This window comes from Heptranchias perlo, chromosome 16 (genome assembly GCF_035084215.1).
Source record: "Heptranchias perlo isolate sHepPer1 chromosome 16, sHepPer1.hap1, whole genome shotgun sequence".
NCBI lineage: Eukaryota > Metazoa > Chordata > Chondrichthyes > Hexanchiformes > Hexanchidae > Heptranchias > Heptranchias perlo.
Window position 1 is genome coordinate 6853218 of NC_090340.1, and position 19428 is coordinate 6872645.

Consider the following 19428-nt stretch of genomic DNA (forward strand, 5'->3'; position numbering starts at 1 on the left):
GCTGAGTTAGACAAATTTTTGATCAGCAAGGGAGTCAAAGGTTATGGGGAAAAGGGGGGAAAGTGGAGTTGAGGTAAAAATCAGATCAGCCATGATCTCATTAAATGGCGGAGCAGGCTCGAGGGGCCAAATGGCCTACTCTTGCTCCTATCTCTTATGGTCTTATGGTTACAATTTGGGTGCTACCGAAACACCACTGCAGATTTGAGGGGTCAAATGCTGTAACGTTCAATGATTCTAAGACAGAGAAATCCTGTTGACTTTGAGCTTATTCTCTGATACTGCTTTTGTGAATTAAATTATTAAATAAACTTATTTAGATTAATTTGTCCCATCTGATGATGGATGGGGAGAGATAGTCTCAGATGGGGCTGGATGGTGGATGAATGGAAAGAATTAGAGGGAATGTGCTACACTCATCGAAGTCCAACAGCCACCCTCCGTCCCAAATGACAGAGCGGTGAACAGATTATAAATCGCTCTGTGCTACATGGCATTTTTTTTTACCTGATGCTTTTTGCCATCGAATGTCATGGTGAGTGGTCTGTACGTGATCTCATAGGACTGGTTCTGCTGATGAGGTTGCACAGTGATCGTCTTGGGCCCAGTCCAATACTCTCCTTCAATCAAGGGTCGCAGGTTCCAGAGCTGGTTGGTACGGTTGGTCAGTACGATTGAATGGGTCTGTTTAGCCCGAACTTGGCAACTGAAATTGACCATCTGTAAGTAACGGTAAAATGTGATGTTAGATATGATTTGTGCACCTTTAAGTGTCAGCGATGGCTCAGTGGGTAGTACTCTTGTCTCTGAGTCAAGAAGGTTATGGGTTCAAGTCCCACTCCAGAGACTGAAGCACAAAATCTGGGCACAAGAGGAGCAGGGGAGTTTCCATGGTGACCTGGGCCAATATTTATCCCTCAATCAACATCACTAAAAACAGATTATCTGGTCATTATCACATTGCTGTTTGTGGGACCTTGCTGTGTGCAAATCAGCTGCCACATTTCCTATATTACAACTGTGACTACAATTCAAAAAAAACCTAATTGGCTGTAAAGTGCTTTGGGACGTTGAGGTTGTGAAAAGTGCCAAATAAATGCAAGTCTTTCTTTCTTTAAAATCTGTATCCAGACTTAATTCGAATTATGGCAAGGCTTCAAGGGGAATGAGATTACATGATTTGCTTCCTGCTAATATTAGCAGACCTCATTTTTGTCACCTTCACTCCAAGGTGGGATTACATACTTGCCGGGAATTTCCTTGGGACTTATCCCACTCCACTGCCACAACCAGCACAAACCCCATTTGTGCTCGTAACCAGAATTAACAGTGCTGCCAACACTCACTATTACATGGGTGCAGTGGTCATGGTACTGAACCAGGAATTGTGAGGTTGTGAGTTCAAAGTTGCTGAATTGAATTCAATAAATCTGTGGTCTACCACTAGAAAAAAAACAAAGTTGATTGTTGTAACAACCCAACCGGTTCACTAACGTCCCTCGGGGAGGGGAACCTGCCTGGTCTTGTCTTTACATGCCTCCAGTCCACATGACATGGTTGGCTCTTAATGCACGCTAAAATGGCCTAGGGAGCTACTCAGTTAAAAGAAGGCCAGCATAATGTGGGCAACAGATGTGACCCTGCCCGTCACCCACATACCAATAAGATTTGGCTCTACTTTTCTGAAGGATATTGTTAAAATTGAATAGTCATGTGGTGAAGGACAGAATACTAGTGCCTGGTACTTAGCTGCTTCCACCCTTTATTCACAGAGATTCCACCCACACACACTAGCTAAGCTCTCCTATAAAAAGGATACAAGAGAGTCCCCTATTGATACTCACCATCTGAATACAATTAACACTAATTGATATTAATCATACAATTAACAGATATGCTCTTTTTGATATATATTATTGATCTGGACTTGGGTATAGAAGGTATAATTTCAAAGTCTGCAGATGACAAAAAACTCGGAAATGTAGTAAACAATATGGAGGATAGTGACAGACTTCAGGAGGACACAGACAGACTGAAATGGGCAGATGAAATTTAACGCAGAGAAGTGTGAAGTGATACATTTTGGTAGGAAGAATGAGGAGAGGCAATATAAACTAAATCATACAATTTTAAAGGGAGTGCAGGAACAGAGAGACCTGGGGGTTCACATACACTAATCTTTGAAGGTGGCAGGACAAGTTGCGAAGGCTGTTAAAAAAGCATGCGGGATCCTGGGCTTTACTAATAGAGGCATAGAGTACAAAAGCAAGGAAGTTATGATAAACCTTTATAAAACACTGGTTAGGCCGCAGCTGGTGTAATGTGTTCAATTCTGGGCACCACGCTGTCAAGATGTCAAGAGACTGGAGAAGCTGGGGTTGTTTTCCTTAGAGCAGAGAACGTTAAGAGGAGATTTGGTAGAGGTGTTCAGAATCATGAAGGGTTTTAATAGAGTAACTAAAGAGAAACTGTTTCCAGTGGCAGAAGGGTTGGTAGTTAAGGTGATCGGCAAAAGAGCCAGAGGCGACACGAGGGAAGAGTTTTTTACACAGCGAGTTGTTATGATCTGGCATGCACTGCCTGAAAGGGTAGTGGAAGCAGATTCAATAGTAACTTTCAAAAGGGAATTGGGTAAATATAAGGGAAACGATTTTCAGGGCTATGGGGAAAGAGCAGGCAAGTGGGGCTAATTGGATAGGTCTTTCAAAGAGTTGGCACAGGCACAATGGTCTGAATGGCCTCCTCTTGTGCTGTACCTACTTTGATACTGTGATAGGGTTCGATGAAGTAAGGTGGGAGGGGGCTCGTGTGGAGCATAAACACCGGCATAGACCTATTGGACTGAGTTGTCTGTTTCTGTGCTGTAAATTCGATGTAATTCTCCCTTCCGTCCCTCGCGCCAGCCTCTAGCTGCCTATAAAAGGAAGAATGGTGGAAATCATTGTGAGGGAAGCTCTGGAAGGTGCTTGGGAGAAAGGAGAGGTGCCGCAACACCTGGCATGGCTCACATTGTATAATTTGTACCATGTCACATCGATGTACAGCTATGATCTTATTAAATGGCGGAGCAGGCTCGAGGGGCCATATGGCCTACACCTGCTCCTATTTCTTATGTTCTTATGTCTTCATACATACTGAATGTGTACAAATGCTTCTTGATTCAATGAATGAAAACACAATACCAAGATGGAGAACTGTGCCTATGTATTAATATTGCTCTTCACAGAGCGTGGTCTTTGGAGCACAGCTGTGGAGGAACAGGTACCTCAGCGCCTATTGTCATCACCCACACTTATATCAAGCAGCAGTCAAGAGGCATTGATCAATGATAAGGACGAGACAGCAAAGGTCACTATTGCTCATGATTCAGCAGTGCTGGTGACTCCAGTGGGGCCTGCAAGTATAGGGCAGGAGTCTGGTTTGCCTCGGATACAGATCTTGGTGGGCCTGCTTTCCAGCAGAGGATGTTACAATACACGGTCCATGGCAAGCATGGCACTAGGCCTCTTACTCATGGGATAGGCAAATGCTCTCCTGGCCAGCCTCCAACCTTCCAGCCTCTGTAAACTTGAGCTCATCCAAAACTCACACCAAGTCCCGTTCACCAATCACCCCTGTGCTCACTGACCTACATTGGCTCCTGGTCCGGCAACGCCTCGATTTTAAAATTCTCATCCTCATGTTCAATTCCCTCCATGGCCTTGCACCTTCCTATCTCTGTAAACTCCTCCAGCCCTACAACTCTCTGAGATCTCTGTGCTCCTCCAATTCTTGCCTTTAATGCATCCCTGATTTTAATTGCTCCACCATTGGCGGCCGTGCCTTCAGCTGCCTGGGCTCTAAGCTCTGGAATTCCCTCCCTAAACCTCTCCGTCTCTCAACCTCTCTCTCCTCCTTTAAGATGCTCCTTAAAACCTATCTCTTTGACCAAGCTTTTTGTCCCAATATTTCCTTATTAGGAAATAAACGTTACTGTGAAGTGCCTCGGCTCGTTTTACGATGTTAAAGGCTCTATATAAATGCAAATTGTTGTTGTTGTCTGCACTGCAGTCTGATGTCGAGTGGGCAGCAACATTAATGGCAACTGCAGGGCAGGCCATAGACACAGCAGGGGGTAAATTTGTCATGAACGCTCACTCCAGGAAGCAGTGACGGCTGGGTTCTACTCAAATTGGAGGAACGATTCACTCGCATGGTCCCAGACAATCATCAGGGCAGGAATTCAAAGACCTCAGAGCACAACGGATCTCCGCTCAAGTCAACATTGGAGCAGGTGAGGAGCCGGGCTCCAGCAGTGATATTAGTGGAGAAGCACAGGAGCGGATCAGTGGCAATGATGGTAGCGGCAGAGCTGGGCCGCCACGAGCAATGCCTCGCAGGTGGCAGAAGATGCATCAGTGTTGTTTGCAGATGCAGGTCGCAGGCTCTTCCGAATTACAAACAGCTCGCCAGTTGGCTCAGCGACCCACCATCCCTGCTCCCTCAATTAGGGGAGAACTTGGGAGTAGGAAACGGGCTCCAGCAATATGCAAATCACAAGTAGTAAATAGTGCAGAAAAACAAATTGAAGACAGATAAGGCTGGCAGTTGCTGTTGGTGATTTTCGGGTACCAACATTTAGGGGGTGAATTTCCTCGGGGTTTCTTCCACCCCACCGCTGTAATTTCGGCTGAAGTTCAGTGTAAATAGGGTATCCGCCAAAGTTATAGCAGAACCCCAAGGAAATTCACCGCCTTTAAATGTTTGTATCTGCTATTTCAAAGTTATGTCAACCTGGTTAAGGCCTCCATTAAAATGGACAATACAGTGAAGCAGTTGGCGTAATATTAAACCTATCGACTTGGAATGGTCGCCCCAACACCTCTCTCAAGTTCCCAGATGTTGGTGATAAATGCCATGTTCTTTGTGTCTGTTTGTGGTCCCCCCAGACACCCATCCGCAACCCCCCTGCACCCCCCCACCCCGCCCCGCTCAGCTGTTAATCATGGTCTTCATGCTCCAGTTGCTAAAGTATTTTCCTTTTGTTTCGTTGTGCCATTTTGGAAACATTCCACAGAAGGTGAAAGACAGATTTCTAAAGTGGACCAAAGACCTTTATGCAGATCTTGGTCAAAACGATACGGGTAAAGGAGCCAGTGGTTTCCCGATTGTAATTGTATCCGATAGGAAGTTACACTGGGCAATGTTGGAGCTCACTGGGAGCTCCGGGTAATGACCACCTCCCATCCTCATCTTCCTGGCTGAAGTGGCATGTCTGCCTCTGGTAGCTCCGACTTTGTCTTCCTACTTACCACAGGTTCCTGCTGCTCCTTACCCCTGTTTGTGGTGAGGCTTCTGCCCATTGCATCTGGGATTCACTTACAATTTTCCTCACCTTCTTGGGGCATACTCCCCCTCCCCACTCCCCTCTGACCAGCCCAAGCATCTAAAGCATTGGCTTGGCACCCCAAGTGAGGGCCCTGGTTCACATGTGTATTTTTGTGTCTGGTCTCTCCTGGGTACTGTAAAGAATGGGTTAATCAGACTGTCCTGAAATCTACTAAAGTTACACTATTATTAATTTCTCTTTATATTGTAGTAGTGTTAACCTTTAGCCTTTTAAGCAGGGAAGTTTAAGTCAATTTAAAGTACCGCTAGGCTTTTCAGCCAGGGCTGACCCTGCAGCAATAACAATGCGGAAAAACAGTTAGTTCTGAAAAGGAAAACCTCTGGGTACCACCTCATCCATTTTAATTGGGGTTTCTGTAAAAGCAGGACATTGACTGGTACAGAATGGAACTGGACCAAAGATAGACTTACAATTAAAGTTTCACTTCGTGGAACAGCAATTATATGCAACAAGAGTGAAGCTATCGATAAGATAACAAAATGCTGGGAAAGGAGCTTGTTAAGTAAGGAAAACTAAAGTTATTCATAAGGGATAAGTCAATTAAATGCTCCTTATATGAAGTTGTATTTTGACAATTATGTAATGCAGCATTGTTGCGTGGAGGGAGTAAGAGAAATGTATAAAAATTGGCTGTAATGAGTATTTAAATTTGTAAAGGCCTAATATACTGAGCTCAGAACTGTAACACATTTGAATCCCCAACCAAACTATTGGGTTTTGTTGTAAGTATGACATTTTAAGTATGATTACGTAATATTATGTATACCGTATACTTAATGAATCTGTGACACCTGATTTTCAATGTTTAGAACCTTTATTTTTAATTCGATCATGGGATGTGGGCGTCGCTGGCAAGGTCAGCATTTACTGCCCATCCCTAATTGCCCTTGAGAAGGTGGTGGTGAGCCGCCTTCTTGAACCGCTGCAGTCCGTGTGCTGAAGGTTCTCCCACAGTGCTGTTAGGTAGGGAGTTCCAGGATTTTGACCCAGTGACGATGAAGGAACAGCGATATATTTCCAAGTCGGGATAGTGTGTGACTTGGAGAGGAACGTGCAGGTGGTGATGTTAACATGTGCCTGCTGCCCGTGTCCTTCTAGGTGGTAGAGGTCGTCGGTTTGGGAGGTGCTGTCGAAGAAGTCTTGGTGAGTTGCTGCAGTGCATCCTGTAGATGGTACACACTGCAGCCACAGTGTGCCGATGGTGAAGGGAGTGAATGTTTAGGGTGGTGGATGGGGTGCCAATCAAGCAGGCTGTTTTGTCCTGGATGGTGTTGAGCTTCTTGAGTGTTGTTGGAGCTGCAAGTGGAGAGTATTGCATCACATGCCTGACTTGTGCCTTGTAGATGGTGGAGAGGCTTTGGGGAGTCAGGAGGTGAGTCACATGCCGCAGAATACCCAGCCTCTGACCTGATCTTGTAGCCACAGTATTTATGTGGCTGGTCCAGTTAAGTTTCTGGTCAATAGTGGGCCCCAGGATGTTGATGGTGGGGGATTCAGTGATGGTAATGACGTTGAATGTCAAGGGGAGGTGGATAGACTCTCTCTTGTTGGAGATGATCATTGCCTGGCACTTGTCTGGCGCGAATGTTACTTGCCACTTATGAGCCCAAGCCTGGATGTTGTCCAGGTCTTGCTGCATGTGGGCTCGGACTGCTTCATTATCGGAGAGGTTGCGAATGGAACTGAACACTGCGCAATGATCAGCGAACATCCCCATTTCTGACCTTATGATGGAAGGAAGGTCATTGATGAAGCAGTTGAAGATGGTTGGGCCTAGGACACTGCCCTGAGGAACTCCTGCAGCAATGTCCTGGGGCTGAGATGATTGGCCTCCAACAACCACGAACATCTTCCTTTGTGCTAGGTATGACTCCAGCCACTGGAGAGTTTTCCCCCTGATTCCCATTGACTTCAATTTTACTCGGGCTCCTTGGTGCCACACTCGGTCAAATGCTGCCTTGATGTCAAGGGCAGTCACTCTCACCTCACCTCTGGAATTCAGCTCTTTTGTCCATGTTTGGACCAAGGCTGTAATGAGGTCTGGAGCCGAGTGGTCCTGGCGGAACCCAAACTGAGCATCGGTGAGCAGGTTATTGGTGAGTAAGTGCCGCTTGATAGCACTGTCGACGACACCTTCCATCACTTTGCTGATGATTGAGAGTAGACTGAAGGGGCGGTAATTGGCCGGATTGGATTTGTCCTGCTTTTTGTGGACAGGACATACCTGGGCAATTTTCCACATTGTTGGGTAAATGCCAGTGTTGTAGCTGTACTGGAATAGCTTGGCTAGAGGCGCGGCTAGTTCTGGAACACAAGTCTTCAGCATTACAGCCGGGATGTTGTCGGGGCCCATAGCCTTTGTTGTATCCAGTGCACTCAGCCATTTCTTGATGTCACGTGGAGTGAATCGAATTGGCTGAAGACTGGCTTCTGTGATGGTGGGGATATCGGGAGGAGGCCGAGATGGATCATCCACTCGGCACTTCTGGCTGAAGATGGTTGCAAACGCTTCAGCCTTGTCTTTTGCACTCACGTGCCATCATTGAAGATGGGGATGTTCACAGAACCTCCTCCTCCCGTTAGTTGTTTAACTGTCCACCACCATTCACGACTGAATTAGGCAGGACTGCAGAGCTTTGGTCTGATCCGTTGGATGTGGAATTGCTTAGCATTGTCTACAGCATGTTGCTTCTGCTGTTTAGCATGCATGTCGTCCTGTGTTGATTTGAGGAGTAAATTATCAATAAATATGTGGCTAGGATAGAGCTCGGATATCAGCTGTTCTTCCATATCCCAGAGTCAGCTTTACAGCTCTTCTCTTTCAAAGATCTGCGTCAAGTTTGATTGCCTCAGAACGAAAGCATCATGTGCACTCCCCAGGAAACGTACTCTGATGTGTTATTGTCAGGTGGGGGTTGCAAAGGCTCGCCAACATTCCAGGTTTATCCTGGAGTCTCCAGGAATTAAAGATTAATCTCCAGGAATTAAAGATTAATCTCCAGGAATTAAAGATTAATCTCCAGGACACTGCTGCGAGCAGCCCTGGAGAAAAATCAGCCTGCCTTTCAGAGGTGCAGCCTGCCTTTAAGAGGTGCGAGCAACTCACCCGAGAGTTGGACCACCCTGCTGGTGAGAAGTGGAGAGAACGGAGAGACGAACGCAGGTCGGGCTCCACACTGTGCCTTTATCAGGTAAATGAAGTTGCAGCACCAATCTAACGTGCTGGTTGCGTTGGTACAACTGGACGCGGGCTAATCACACACCTTGATGCCTGCGCCCAGATTCAGGGGTTAAACAATTTAACCCCGTATATTTTCTAATTGGCATGGGAAGGCAGTGGGGGCTGAGGATGGGTGTGTTGGGAGACCAATGGCAGGGGTGTGGGGCGGGGTAGTGGCGGAGTAGAGAGTGCCTCTGTGAAATGTGGTGGGGGAAGAGTGACTTTTGGGGAAGTGATGGTCTGGGTGTTCTGTTGAAAATCCACAAGGGGTAACTTTGGACTATTCCAGTGAGGAGCTTCTCCTGCCGAATGTGCACATCAGAAACTCATGCACAAAATGCCCACATTTTCTAACCGTTTAAACGATTGGAAAATTGTGGGCACGATGCGCATGAAGATTTGATAAACTCTCCCACTGGGCAAAGCTCCCCGTGAGAAGCGTCAATTACCCCCTTTCTGGATTAAAAATCTATGAACTACAATGAAGCATGCGTTCAGCTGCTTCGGCCCTAAGCTCTGGAATTCCCTCCCGAAACCTCTCTACCTCTCTTTCCTGCTTTAAGATGCTCCTTAAAACCTGCCTCTATTGGTCACCTGTCCTAATATCTCCTTATGTGGCTCGGTGTCAAATTTTGTCTGATAATCGCTCCTGTGAAGCGCCTTGGGATATTTTACTCTGTTAAAGGCACTGTATAAATGCAAGTTGTTATTGTTTGTTGTTGTATAAAAGTACTTAAAATTAACCAGAATGTAATTTTGTGCCTTCAATGTTTGTAGTTCCTTCTTCGTCCTTCCACCTGCCTATTCCTCCAATACGAGGTAAGAAATGCTGTATGTGACTACAGCTGAAGTTACCTAGTCCCTGGAACTACTTGCTTTCACGGGTAGGGTTTCCATTCTACGTTCGCCAGCTTGCAATGAATGGAAAGGGGGTAAGGATCGTGGGCTGGTGAGTCAGAGTGGAAAGGCCAGGCCCACGTCTCAGAGGCTAATAATCAGGACGGTTCTCCAGTTGGTCAGCTGTATTGAAGCTGTCAGTCAGCTCTTTCTGCCTTTCTAGGTTGCCATGTATGCTTTGGCAAGCTGAGCACCTCTACAATTCAGGCCGTGGCCTTTTCAGGGTCAAGCATTTGAAGGAACTTTTTAATTAGCTTGTTCCTGACTTTGATTCAGCTAATCGGGCTCTGACATTTTGATCGCACCCCCAGTATTTTCGATGAATTTCAGATGTTGTTCAGTAAATATGTCTTTATATGTTGCTACCTTGTCCAGGGAAGGTTAAGGTGCCTGTCACAGCAGTGGGTCATGTAGTTGTATGGAATTCCTTTCTATTAAGTACAATGTGGGTTATGGCACAGGTTACATCATTTGTCGTACTTCATTGGCTGTAAAGCACTTTGGGATGTCCGGAGGATGTGAAAGGTGCTATATAAATGCAAATTGTTTCTTTTTTCGGGGATGAAAACCTTTTTTATTCAGCACAGCAAGGATCAATAAAACTGGAATAGCACAATTCACCTTTTAGGTATATACTTGATCTGAGTTAATATTCTACAGCCTTCGCACTGTGATGATTTTAATTGAGGCATTAACCCACGAGGTCATCTTGGGTCAATGTCCCTGCTAATACAAAGTAACCTATTAAGGGCTGGTATGCTAATAAGCATCAGAATTTCTAAGCTTCAGCCTCAGTCAGCAGATATGCCCTTAAAAGTCATAATTCTCATTCTACAAACTGGCTTGCAGCCCTGCCTGATACGACACCAGTTCCTCGTTCCAATGATGGCACTTGTAGATTGTACCAATCTCCAGCAGCTTAGCCGATGTTCCTCTGGAGGATAAAAGTGTTTGTGTTAGCTGTCCTGGTGGGCATGATTAGTGCATTCACTCGAGCACCTGGATACCGGAGCACACATCTGCCTGGAAATGATCTTAGTCCACTAGGGACATCTTTTTCCATCCAAAATAAAAACATAACAAGTTCGCAAATGTTTTTTGCTGGAAATGAAAACATGTGGTTCAGCATGTTTATCCACTTCTAATTTAAAACATCCAGCCCGTTAGAATTTACAAAAGGTCACTTTGGCAGAAGTCATGTTTTTTTTATTCGTTCAAGGGATGTGGGCATCGCTGGCGAGGCCAGCATTTATTGCCCATCCCTAATTGCCCCTTGAGAAGGTGGTGGTGAGCCGCCTTCTTGAACCGCTGCAGTCCGTGTGGTGAAGGTTCTCCCACAGTGCTGTTAGGAAGGGAGTTCCAGGATTTTGACCCAGCGACGATGAAGGAACGGCGATATATTTCCAAGTCGGGATGGTGCGTGACTTGGAGGGGAACGTGCAGGTGGTGTTGTTCCCATGTGCCTGCTGCCCGTGTCCTTCTAGGTGGTAGAGGTCACGGGTTTGGGAGGTGCTGTTGAAGAAGCCTTGGCGAGTTGCTGCAGTGCATCCTGTGCCACTGTGCGCCGGTGGTGAAGGGAGTGAATGTTTAGGGTGGTGGATGGGGTGCCAATCAAGCGGGCTGCTTTGTCCTGGATGGTGTCGAGCTTCTTCAGTGTTGTTGGAGCTTCACTCATCCAGGCAAGTGGAGAGTATTCCATCACACTCCTGACTTGTGCCTTGTAGATGGTGGAAAGGCTTTGAGGAGTCAGGAGGTGAGTCACTCGCCACAGAATACCCAGTCTCTGACCTGCTCTTGGAGCCACAGTATTTATATGGCTGGTCCAGTTAAATTTCTGGTTAATGGTGACCCCCAGGATGTTGATGGTGGGGGATTTGGCGATGTTAATGCCGTTGAATGTCAAGGGGAGTTGATTAGACTCTCTCTTGTGACAGAAACGAGGCAGGACCTAACAGCAGGACAGGGCATTTAGTAATCAAACAGCTAATTATTAATTCCATACTTGTCTTTGGTTCAACAAGCCATTCGAATGGCAACAGTGTTTTTCACAACAGTTTATGAGAGAAAGCACAAATTGGCACTGAATCGATGGTAGTGGTGGGAGGGGAGAGAAATTGGGCAAATGACCATTGTGCCAGTTGAGAACAATTCAAGAGGTGGGCAGGTGGCAAGTCCCAAGTCTCCTCTTGTGAGTTCCCAAAGTCAGCATGGGACATCAAAAGGAGGTACAGAGTGGAGAAATTATGCATTATCTGCCAAGGAGGGAGACAAAATTAGAGAAGGTTGTTCTAGCACACTTCCAAATGGTGGAGGTGTAGGAGCATGCCACCATCTTTGTTGGGAATGGTTCTTGCAGGAAGGAGGGGAACAAAAACAGAAGGGAAGGAGAAAATATCAAGGAAGCTTGTTGGAAGGTTAAAGGAATTATTGGAAGAACTTCATAACAAACCCATCATCCCATTGGTAATTATAAACCACACTGTCAATCAGAGGAAACAAAACGTTTTCCTACAAATATAACTGGAGCAACAACTCGCCTGGCCCACTAGCCTTATTTCGAATTATGGGCAATTTGATCCACTAACCACCTTCAATAATATCGTGAGAAAGTGGTTAGAAGAGGTGAGTGCACGGAAATCAGCCAGGATTCCAGATTCCAAGGTTGGTGTGTGTGAATGTCGAACAAGGAGAGGATCAAACTCAGTTGTGATGTCCTCCATAGTCAAATAGCTCAGAAGAAAATGTCATCACACGGAGAGATGGGCGAGTGCCACCTTTTCTCTGTGTGTCAACATGCCAGCTTGATGTAGCACTAGCTATTAGTTGCATCACAAAATATTGACATTTGTACAGAAATGAACTAAAAATAATCAACACGTTAGTCGCATGGTGACACCTTCATGTAAACAGGGATGTTGTTACGATCTTGGTCCCCCATGATGAAATATACATTACATAATGTGCTGTGTTTGTCAAAAAAAAATCCAGAATTGTAACTGGATCAACAGCTCCCCTTTAATTAGAAGTGTGGGTAACTCCATCCAGGAACCACTTTGAATTAACATGAGGGATCCAAGAGGTGGGGGAGGGGGAGAGGTCAACACACCCATGAAGAAAATAACGGCAGGCCTTATGTGCGTGTTATAATGATAACAGTGCGGTCTGAGGTCTCCTCCAGGAGCCAGTGTTGGAGTCCCTCTAAATCCAAAACACTGGTCGACAAACTCCTGCAGATGGGTTTGGAGCAAATTATTTTTCAAACCTTTCTGAAGGAGAACAGGTCCGGACTATAATTTACTGCTCACAGTTCCCGAGGTGCTCCATTTTCAAACGTCTGGCAAATGTTATTGGGAGAATGGCCTGGGTCCTGGAATGCTCCTGATCACTTACCATTCACGATTGTGTTGCACTATCCATCACAATAGTTAATGGTGTCACCAGCTAGTTTGCTGTTCAACTCGATCTCCTCCACTCAGCATAAATTGATTCCCCTCATCTCCTTAAAGCAGTTGGCACCTCTGAACATATCTCGAAAGGAATATCGAGCACAAGGTCTGACAAGGTCTGACAATCTGCTATCTCTAATTGGCACACAGTTAGCGGTCGAGGAAATCCTGGTGTTCATGCCAAGCCGATAATAGCCAGTACTGCAGAGTGCCATATCCTATCCAGCCACCTAACTCCGAGCTGGCTCACCCTCCTCGTTGAACGGTGTGACATTAGCCAAAACGCAGAATTGGTCCAACAGGTGAGGATGATTGGAGAACCAAATGGGAAGGGAAGTTCCCTTCCATACGGGTCGGGATAGGCCAATGACATCACCAGTAAGAGCTGGGGAGGGATGTCTACATCTGGCAAAAGATTTCGGGCAAATCTGATTTCTGATTCTTTCCGTTATAATTCGAAGATGGAATCCATTCCCTCAACAGGGTGTTACGTTTGGTAATAGTAATTTAGATTTGACAATTTGCTTTTCAATATTTTTTCTCTCCACGCTGCAAGAATTCTTTATCACAGACAAATCCAATCTATCAAGGCAGCATTGACCGAGTGTGGCACCATGGAGCCCTAACAAAATTGAAGCCAATGGGAATCATGGGGAAAACTCTTCAGTGGATGGAGTCATACCTAGCACAAAGGAAGATGGTAGTGGTTGTTGGAGGCCAATCATCTCAGCCCCAGGACATTGCTGCAGGAGTTCCTCAGGGCAGTGTCCTAGGCCCAATCATCTTCAGTTGCTTCATCAATGACCTTCCCTCCATCATAAGGTTAGAAATGGGGATGTTCGCTGATGATTGCGCAGTGTTCAGTTCCATTCACGACCCCTCAGATAATGAAGCAATCCGTGCCCGCATGCAGCAAGACCTGGACAACATCCAGGCTTGGGCCGTTAAGTGTCAAGTAACATTCGTGCCAGACAATGACTATCTCCAACAAGAGAGAGTCTAACCACCTCCCCTTGACATTCAATGTCATTACCATCGCCAAATCTCCCACCATCAACATCCTGGGGGTCACCATTGACCAGAAACTAAACTGGACCAGCCACATAAATATTGTGATTACAACAGCAGGTCAGAGGCTGGGCATTCTGCAACGAGTGACTCACCGCCTGACTCCCCAAAGACTTTCCACCCTCTACAAGGCATCAGTCAGAAGTGTGATGTAATACTCTCCACTTGCCTGGATGAGTGCAGCTCCAACAACACTCAAGAAGCTCGACACATCCAGAACAAAGCAGCCTGCTTGATTGGCACCCCATCCACCACCCTAAACATTCACTCCCTTCACCACCGGCTGCAATCTGTACCATCTACAGGATGTACTGCAACAACTCACCAAGGTTTCTTCAACAGCACCTCCCAAACCCGCGACCTTTACTACCTAGAAGGACAAGGGCAGCAGGCACATGGGAACAACACCAACTGCACGTTCCCTTCCAAGTCACACACCATCCCGACTTGGAAATATATCGCTGTTTCTTCATCGTCGCTGAGTCAAAATCTTGGAACTCCCTACCTAACAGCACTGTGGGAGAACCTTCACAGAACCTGCATGGACTGCAGCGGTTCAAGAAGGCGGCTCACCACCACCTTCTCAAGGGCAATTAGGGATGGGCAATAAATGCTGGCCTTGCCAGCGATGCCCACATCCCATGAACAAATAAAAAATGTCATCGAGTTGTGAGCCTCGGTAAACTAATCTGCTCTGGGATCCCTCGTAGTTCACCTTACAAGTCACGCCTTGCTCTGAGGGATTCTGTGGGCATTGTATTGGTCAGATCTCATTTCACGTTGGCTGAAGGCACACTTTATTCACCCTGTCAGCAGTCTGCTATTTTGTTCCTTATTTTTTGATGTTTAAGATGTTAATAATTTCAGGGCTCCACTCGGGAATGCCTGTGTGTAAACATTGTAATGGTGCGATGAGCTGGGATGATGTGCAGCAGTGGGACTCCCTCACGGCCTATCTGTTACAGAATGTTGAAAGTAAGGTGTCGGCTCATTAATGGTTCACTGACAAAAGCAACAAGTAGCTGAGCTGCACAGACCAGAAAATCCAAGGTTTGATCCCCAATCTGCGCGAAGCTGGCTGATCACAACCAAGTGATAATAGAGCTGATAGAATAGGTTTAAGTGACCTGGTCCGTGGGGGAGTTGGAAGGAAATGAGCCGGGAAATCGTTAGGTGGGTGTATGTGATTGTTGGGTGATGACAGGATCAGACATAGCTGGGAAGTAATTTGTGGTCAAATAGCCCAACTGTTTAGGCTCCCACATGAAGAATGGTCACCCGGGCTAGGTACCAGTGGGTGACTGGAATCCGTGGATTCATACCCCAACAAAGAGTTGGGGACCCTGAAATTCCTGGAGCCCCACCCTGCTCCCAGAGTTGTGGGGGTTAGAATCATAGCATCGTAGAAAGGTTACAGCATGGAAGGAAGCCATTCGTCCCATCGAGTCCGTGCCAGCTCTATGCAAGAGCAATCCAGCTAGTCCCACTCCCCCGCCCCATCCCCGTAGCCCTGCAAATTTTTTCCTTTCAGGTACTTATCCAGTTCCCTTTTGAAGGTCATGATTAAATCTGCCTCCACCACCCCCTCGGGCAGTGCATTCCAGATCATAACCACTCACTGTGTAAAAAAAGTTTTTCCTCATGTCGCCTTTGTTCTTTTGCCAATTACCTTAAATCGATGTCCTCTGGTTCTTGACCCTTCCGCCAATGGGAACAGTTTCTCTCTATCTACTCTGTCTAGACCCTTCATGATTTTGAACACCTCTATCAAATGTCCTTGCAACCTTCTCTGTTCCAAGGAGAACAACCCCAGCTTCTCCAGTCTATCCACGTAACTAAAGTCCTTTATCCCTGGAATTGGGTTGTGGAGGGAAGGGGCAGGACCTTGGGCTGCCAGTCGGCCCCAGCCTTCACCCCATCCCAAATCTGGGGGGTCAGGGCCACTTGTATAAAGGTGATAGGTGTCCGTGCCCCCTGGCGCTTGCCCTGCTGGGGACCAGGAATCTTGGAGCGGCACCTTGTGGGTGAGAGCATGGTACGGCTCGAGGATGCAATCCATCTTGCAGCAGCTGCTTCCCTAACGACAATCGGCCCTCATCGCCACACACACTAAGTTGACCGCAGTATAGGAAGAACTGGCGGGATTCTTATTTGCAAAACTAGAGCGGAGACCAAGAAGAACTGGGTCCTGCCCCAAATTCTGGTTCCCCCACCCCCCTCCCGCCCAACTTGTGACCTTGTTCCACCCTCCCAGACCCTGGAAGGGCTAAGGGACAGGGAAGAGGAAAGATTTGGAGAAAGAAAGAGAACAAAATATGGAGTCTGTTCTTCCACTTGTGTTTCCTGTCCTCACTGAGTGCCTGTAGTATTTTAGCAAGGGCCTGCTCAATGTGGGATAACTTCTGGGTTTAATAGGGTCACTATAAAGTACTCTGTTTATACCACCTTCAGCTTGGTTTCTCAATTTAGAAAAAAAACCCTGATCTCAGCCCTGTAATGTAGGAAGGCCAGTCTCTTCCCACTGGGAGGGAGGTAAAATTCCGCTGGACTGCACCCCCCCACCACACACCTTTCCAAGCAGAAAGCTGCAGAAGTCCTGGAACAGAGAACCTCCTGACCTTCTTGACTGGGATGGTGCAGAGTAGAGAGAGACCAGTAAAAAGCTAAGGGGAGAAAATAACTTAGAAATGGGGCAGGGTGGGAGGGATGATTCTCGTGTCCTTACCGTCTTTGTGCTTAAAAACGAGGCGCTAATAGAACCAAATTAGTGTATGGAACAGAATGGCCTGACTTCCCGCCAAGTTCCCGTCCCGGGTTATGGGCGGACCTCAATCCATAGAGACAGGGTTCCCACTGGAAACAGGCGGGAGCCTCGTTAGGGTTGCTCTGGAGTCACCAGGAATTAAAGATCAATCTCCTGGACAATGCTGCGAGTAACTCATAAGGGCATTGAGTTTATTTTCATTTTTTTGATCACTTTGATTTATTATTTGTAAATATATTGGAGATGGGGGGGAAAAGGCTGTTTGACTGACAGTCAATAATCATCTAATGTGGTGACAAAGAGTCTGTTCGCTTTCCAATGGGAGTGAAAAGGGGGTGTGGTGTGAGGATGGACATGTTGGATAACAAATGGGGGCAGAGCGGTTCGTCATTTGATGAAATCTCCAGGAATACACCCAACCAGAGTTGGCAACCCTAAGCCTCGTACATTTATGCTGATAAGGGCCAATTGAGATCGTTAAGACCCCTGACAACCCGCCCCATTGAAGTCGGTGGAGTGTAATATTGGGCGGGGTGTAAAACCAGCGTTCCACCCAATCCTGTGGGTTTCCCGCCAGGCGAGATAGGTTAAAATTACCCCCCACAAGATCGTTCTCTCCCGTTATTTCTATGCCTCATGATCTTTCATCGTTAGCAAAGTCTTAGCATTCAACCCGTGAACTGAAATCCCCCCCACCCCACTCTCCACGTCCTGGGAGAGCGAGGGAGAGAGAGAGAGAGAGAAAGAGAAAGGAAGAGAAGAAGAACTGGAGGAAGGTGAACAGTGGTGTTCCTCAGGGGTCGGTACTAGAACCACTGCTTTTCTTGATATATATTAATGACTAGGAATTGGGTGGACAGGGCACAATTTCAAAATTTGCAGATGACACAAAACCTGGAAGTGTAGTGAACAGTGAGGAGGATAGTGATAGACTTCAAGAGGACATAGACAGGCTGGTGGCATGGAAGGACACATGGCAGATGAAATTTAATGCAGAGATGTGCGAAGTGATACATTTTTTTAGGAAGAATGAGGAGAGGCAATATAAGCTAAAGGGCACAATTCTAAAGGGGGTGCAGAAACAGAGAGACCTGGGGGGCATATGTGCACAGGTCATTAAAGGTGGTCGAGCAGGTGGAGAAAGCAGTTAAAAAAGCATATGGGATCTTGGGCTTTATAAATAGAGGCTTACAGTACAAAAGTATGGAAGTTATAATGAACCCTTATAAAACACCGGTTCGGCCACAACTGGAGTATTGTGTCCAGTTCTGGGCACCGCACTTTAGGAAGGATGTGAAGAGGGTGCAAAAAAGATTTACTTGAATGGTTCCAGGGATAAGGGACATCAGTTATATGGATAGACTGGAGAAGCTGGGGTCGTTTTCCTTAGAGCAGAGAAGGTTATGAGGAGATTTGATAGAGGTGTTCAAAATCATGAGGGTCATAAACAAAGTAGATAGAGAGAAACTGTTCCCATTGGCAGAAGGGTCGAGAACCAGAGGACGCAGATTTAAGGTGATTGGCAAATGAACCAAAGGCGATATGAGGAAAAACTTTTTTACACAGTGAGTGGTTACGATCTGGAATGCACTGCCTGAAAGGGTGGTGGAGGCAGATTCAGTCGTGTCTTTCAAAAGGGAACTGGGTAAGTACTTGAAAGAAAAACATTGCAGGGCTACGTGGAAATGGCGGGGGAGTGGGACTAGCTGGATTGCTCTTGCAGAAAGCCGGCACAAATTCGACGGGCTGAATGGCCTCCTTCTGTGCTGTAACCATTCTATGATAATATGGGGGGAAAAAAAATTGGATAGGGCTTATTATTGGGCGTGGGTAGCCCATTCCAATATTACCCTGCGTCCAACGGCCCCTGCGCAGGCAGGACAAGACTTTTGTGAGGCCTGAGGACTTATCTTCAAGCAGCGTTCCGAATCAGTGTTGAATGAGGATTCAATGCAATTCGCACTTTCCGCCAGCAGGGGCGGACTAATCTCTTAAAGGCAGAATGTCTCTTAAAAATCTCTTAAAGGTAGCTGGTACCTGTTATTTGCTGAAAATAACAGTCTGCTGTCTACACAGAGTCTGAGACGAGATCAGATATCGCACATACAAAACACAGATGCAGCTCCCGTCCCTATGTTTACAAACTGATGAGTTATGATAAATCATTGAATAAAGGTTGCGCACTACTAAATCCCACATCCTCCAATCTGCACGCCAGACCCCACCAATCTGCCGATCTGAGTTTGTACCAGGCCTGTGAGAGTGTGCACCAAGCTTGTCTGATGATGCCCTAGAGGCTTTGGTGCAAGAGATGGACAGAAGGAGGGACATCCTATATCCGCGGGTGGGGGGGTGGGGGGGGCAAGAAGCCCTCTAGACAGATACCCAAAAGGCAGTGGGAGGCAGCGGGGGATGAAGTCAATGCCAGGCGCACAGCATCATGAACCTGGATGCAGTGCAGGAAGAAGTTCAATGCTTTGACATGAGTGGTCAAGGTGAGTGAGGTCAACTGTCAAGTGGTGTCTCCTACCAACTGCACCACGCACTACACCCTCATCCCCCACATACCAACAAACTCTTTCCATCAGTACTCAACTCTTCCAATCGGATGCTTCCTCTCACCCTTACATATTACCACTACTGC

At 46.6% G+C, this 19428-nt stretch overlaps 1 protein-coding gene across 1 annotated transcript in view; it reads right to left on the bottom strand.

Moving 5' to 3' along the window:
• The window catches only part of hydin (HYDIN axonemal central pair apparatus protein), a 1099250-nt gene that overhangs the window by 55898 nt on the left and 1023924 nt on the right, over positions 1–19428 (bottom strand). The window contains exon 86 of the mRNA XM_067997614.1: positions 508–720. Within this exon, the coding sequence (XP_067853715.1) occupies positions 508–720 (213 nt within the window). The remainder of the gene's footprint in view (positions 1–507; positions 721–19428) is intronic.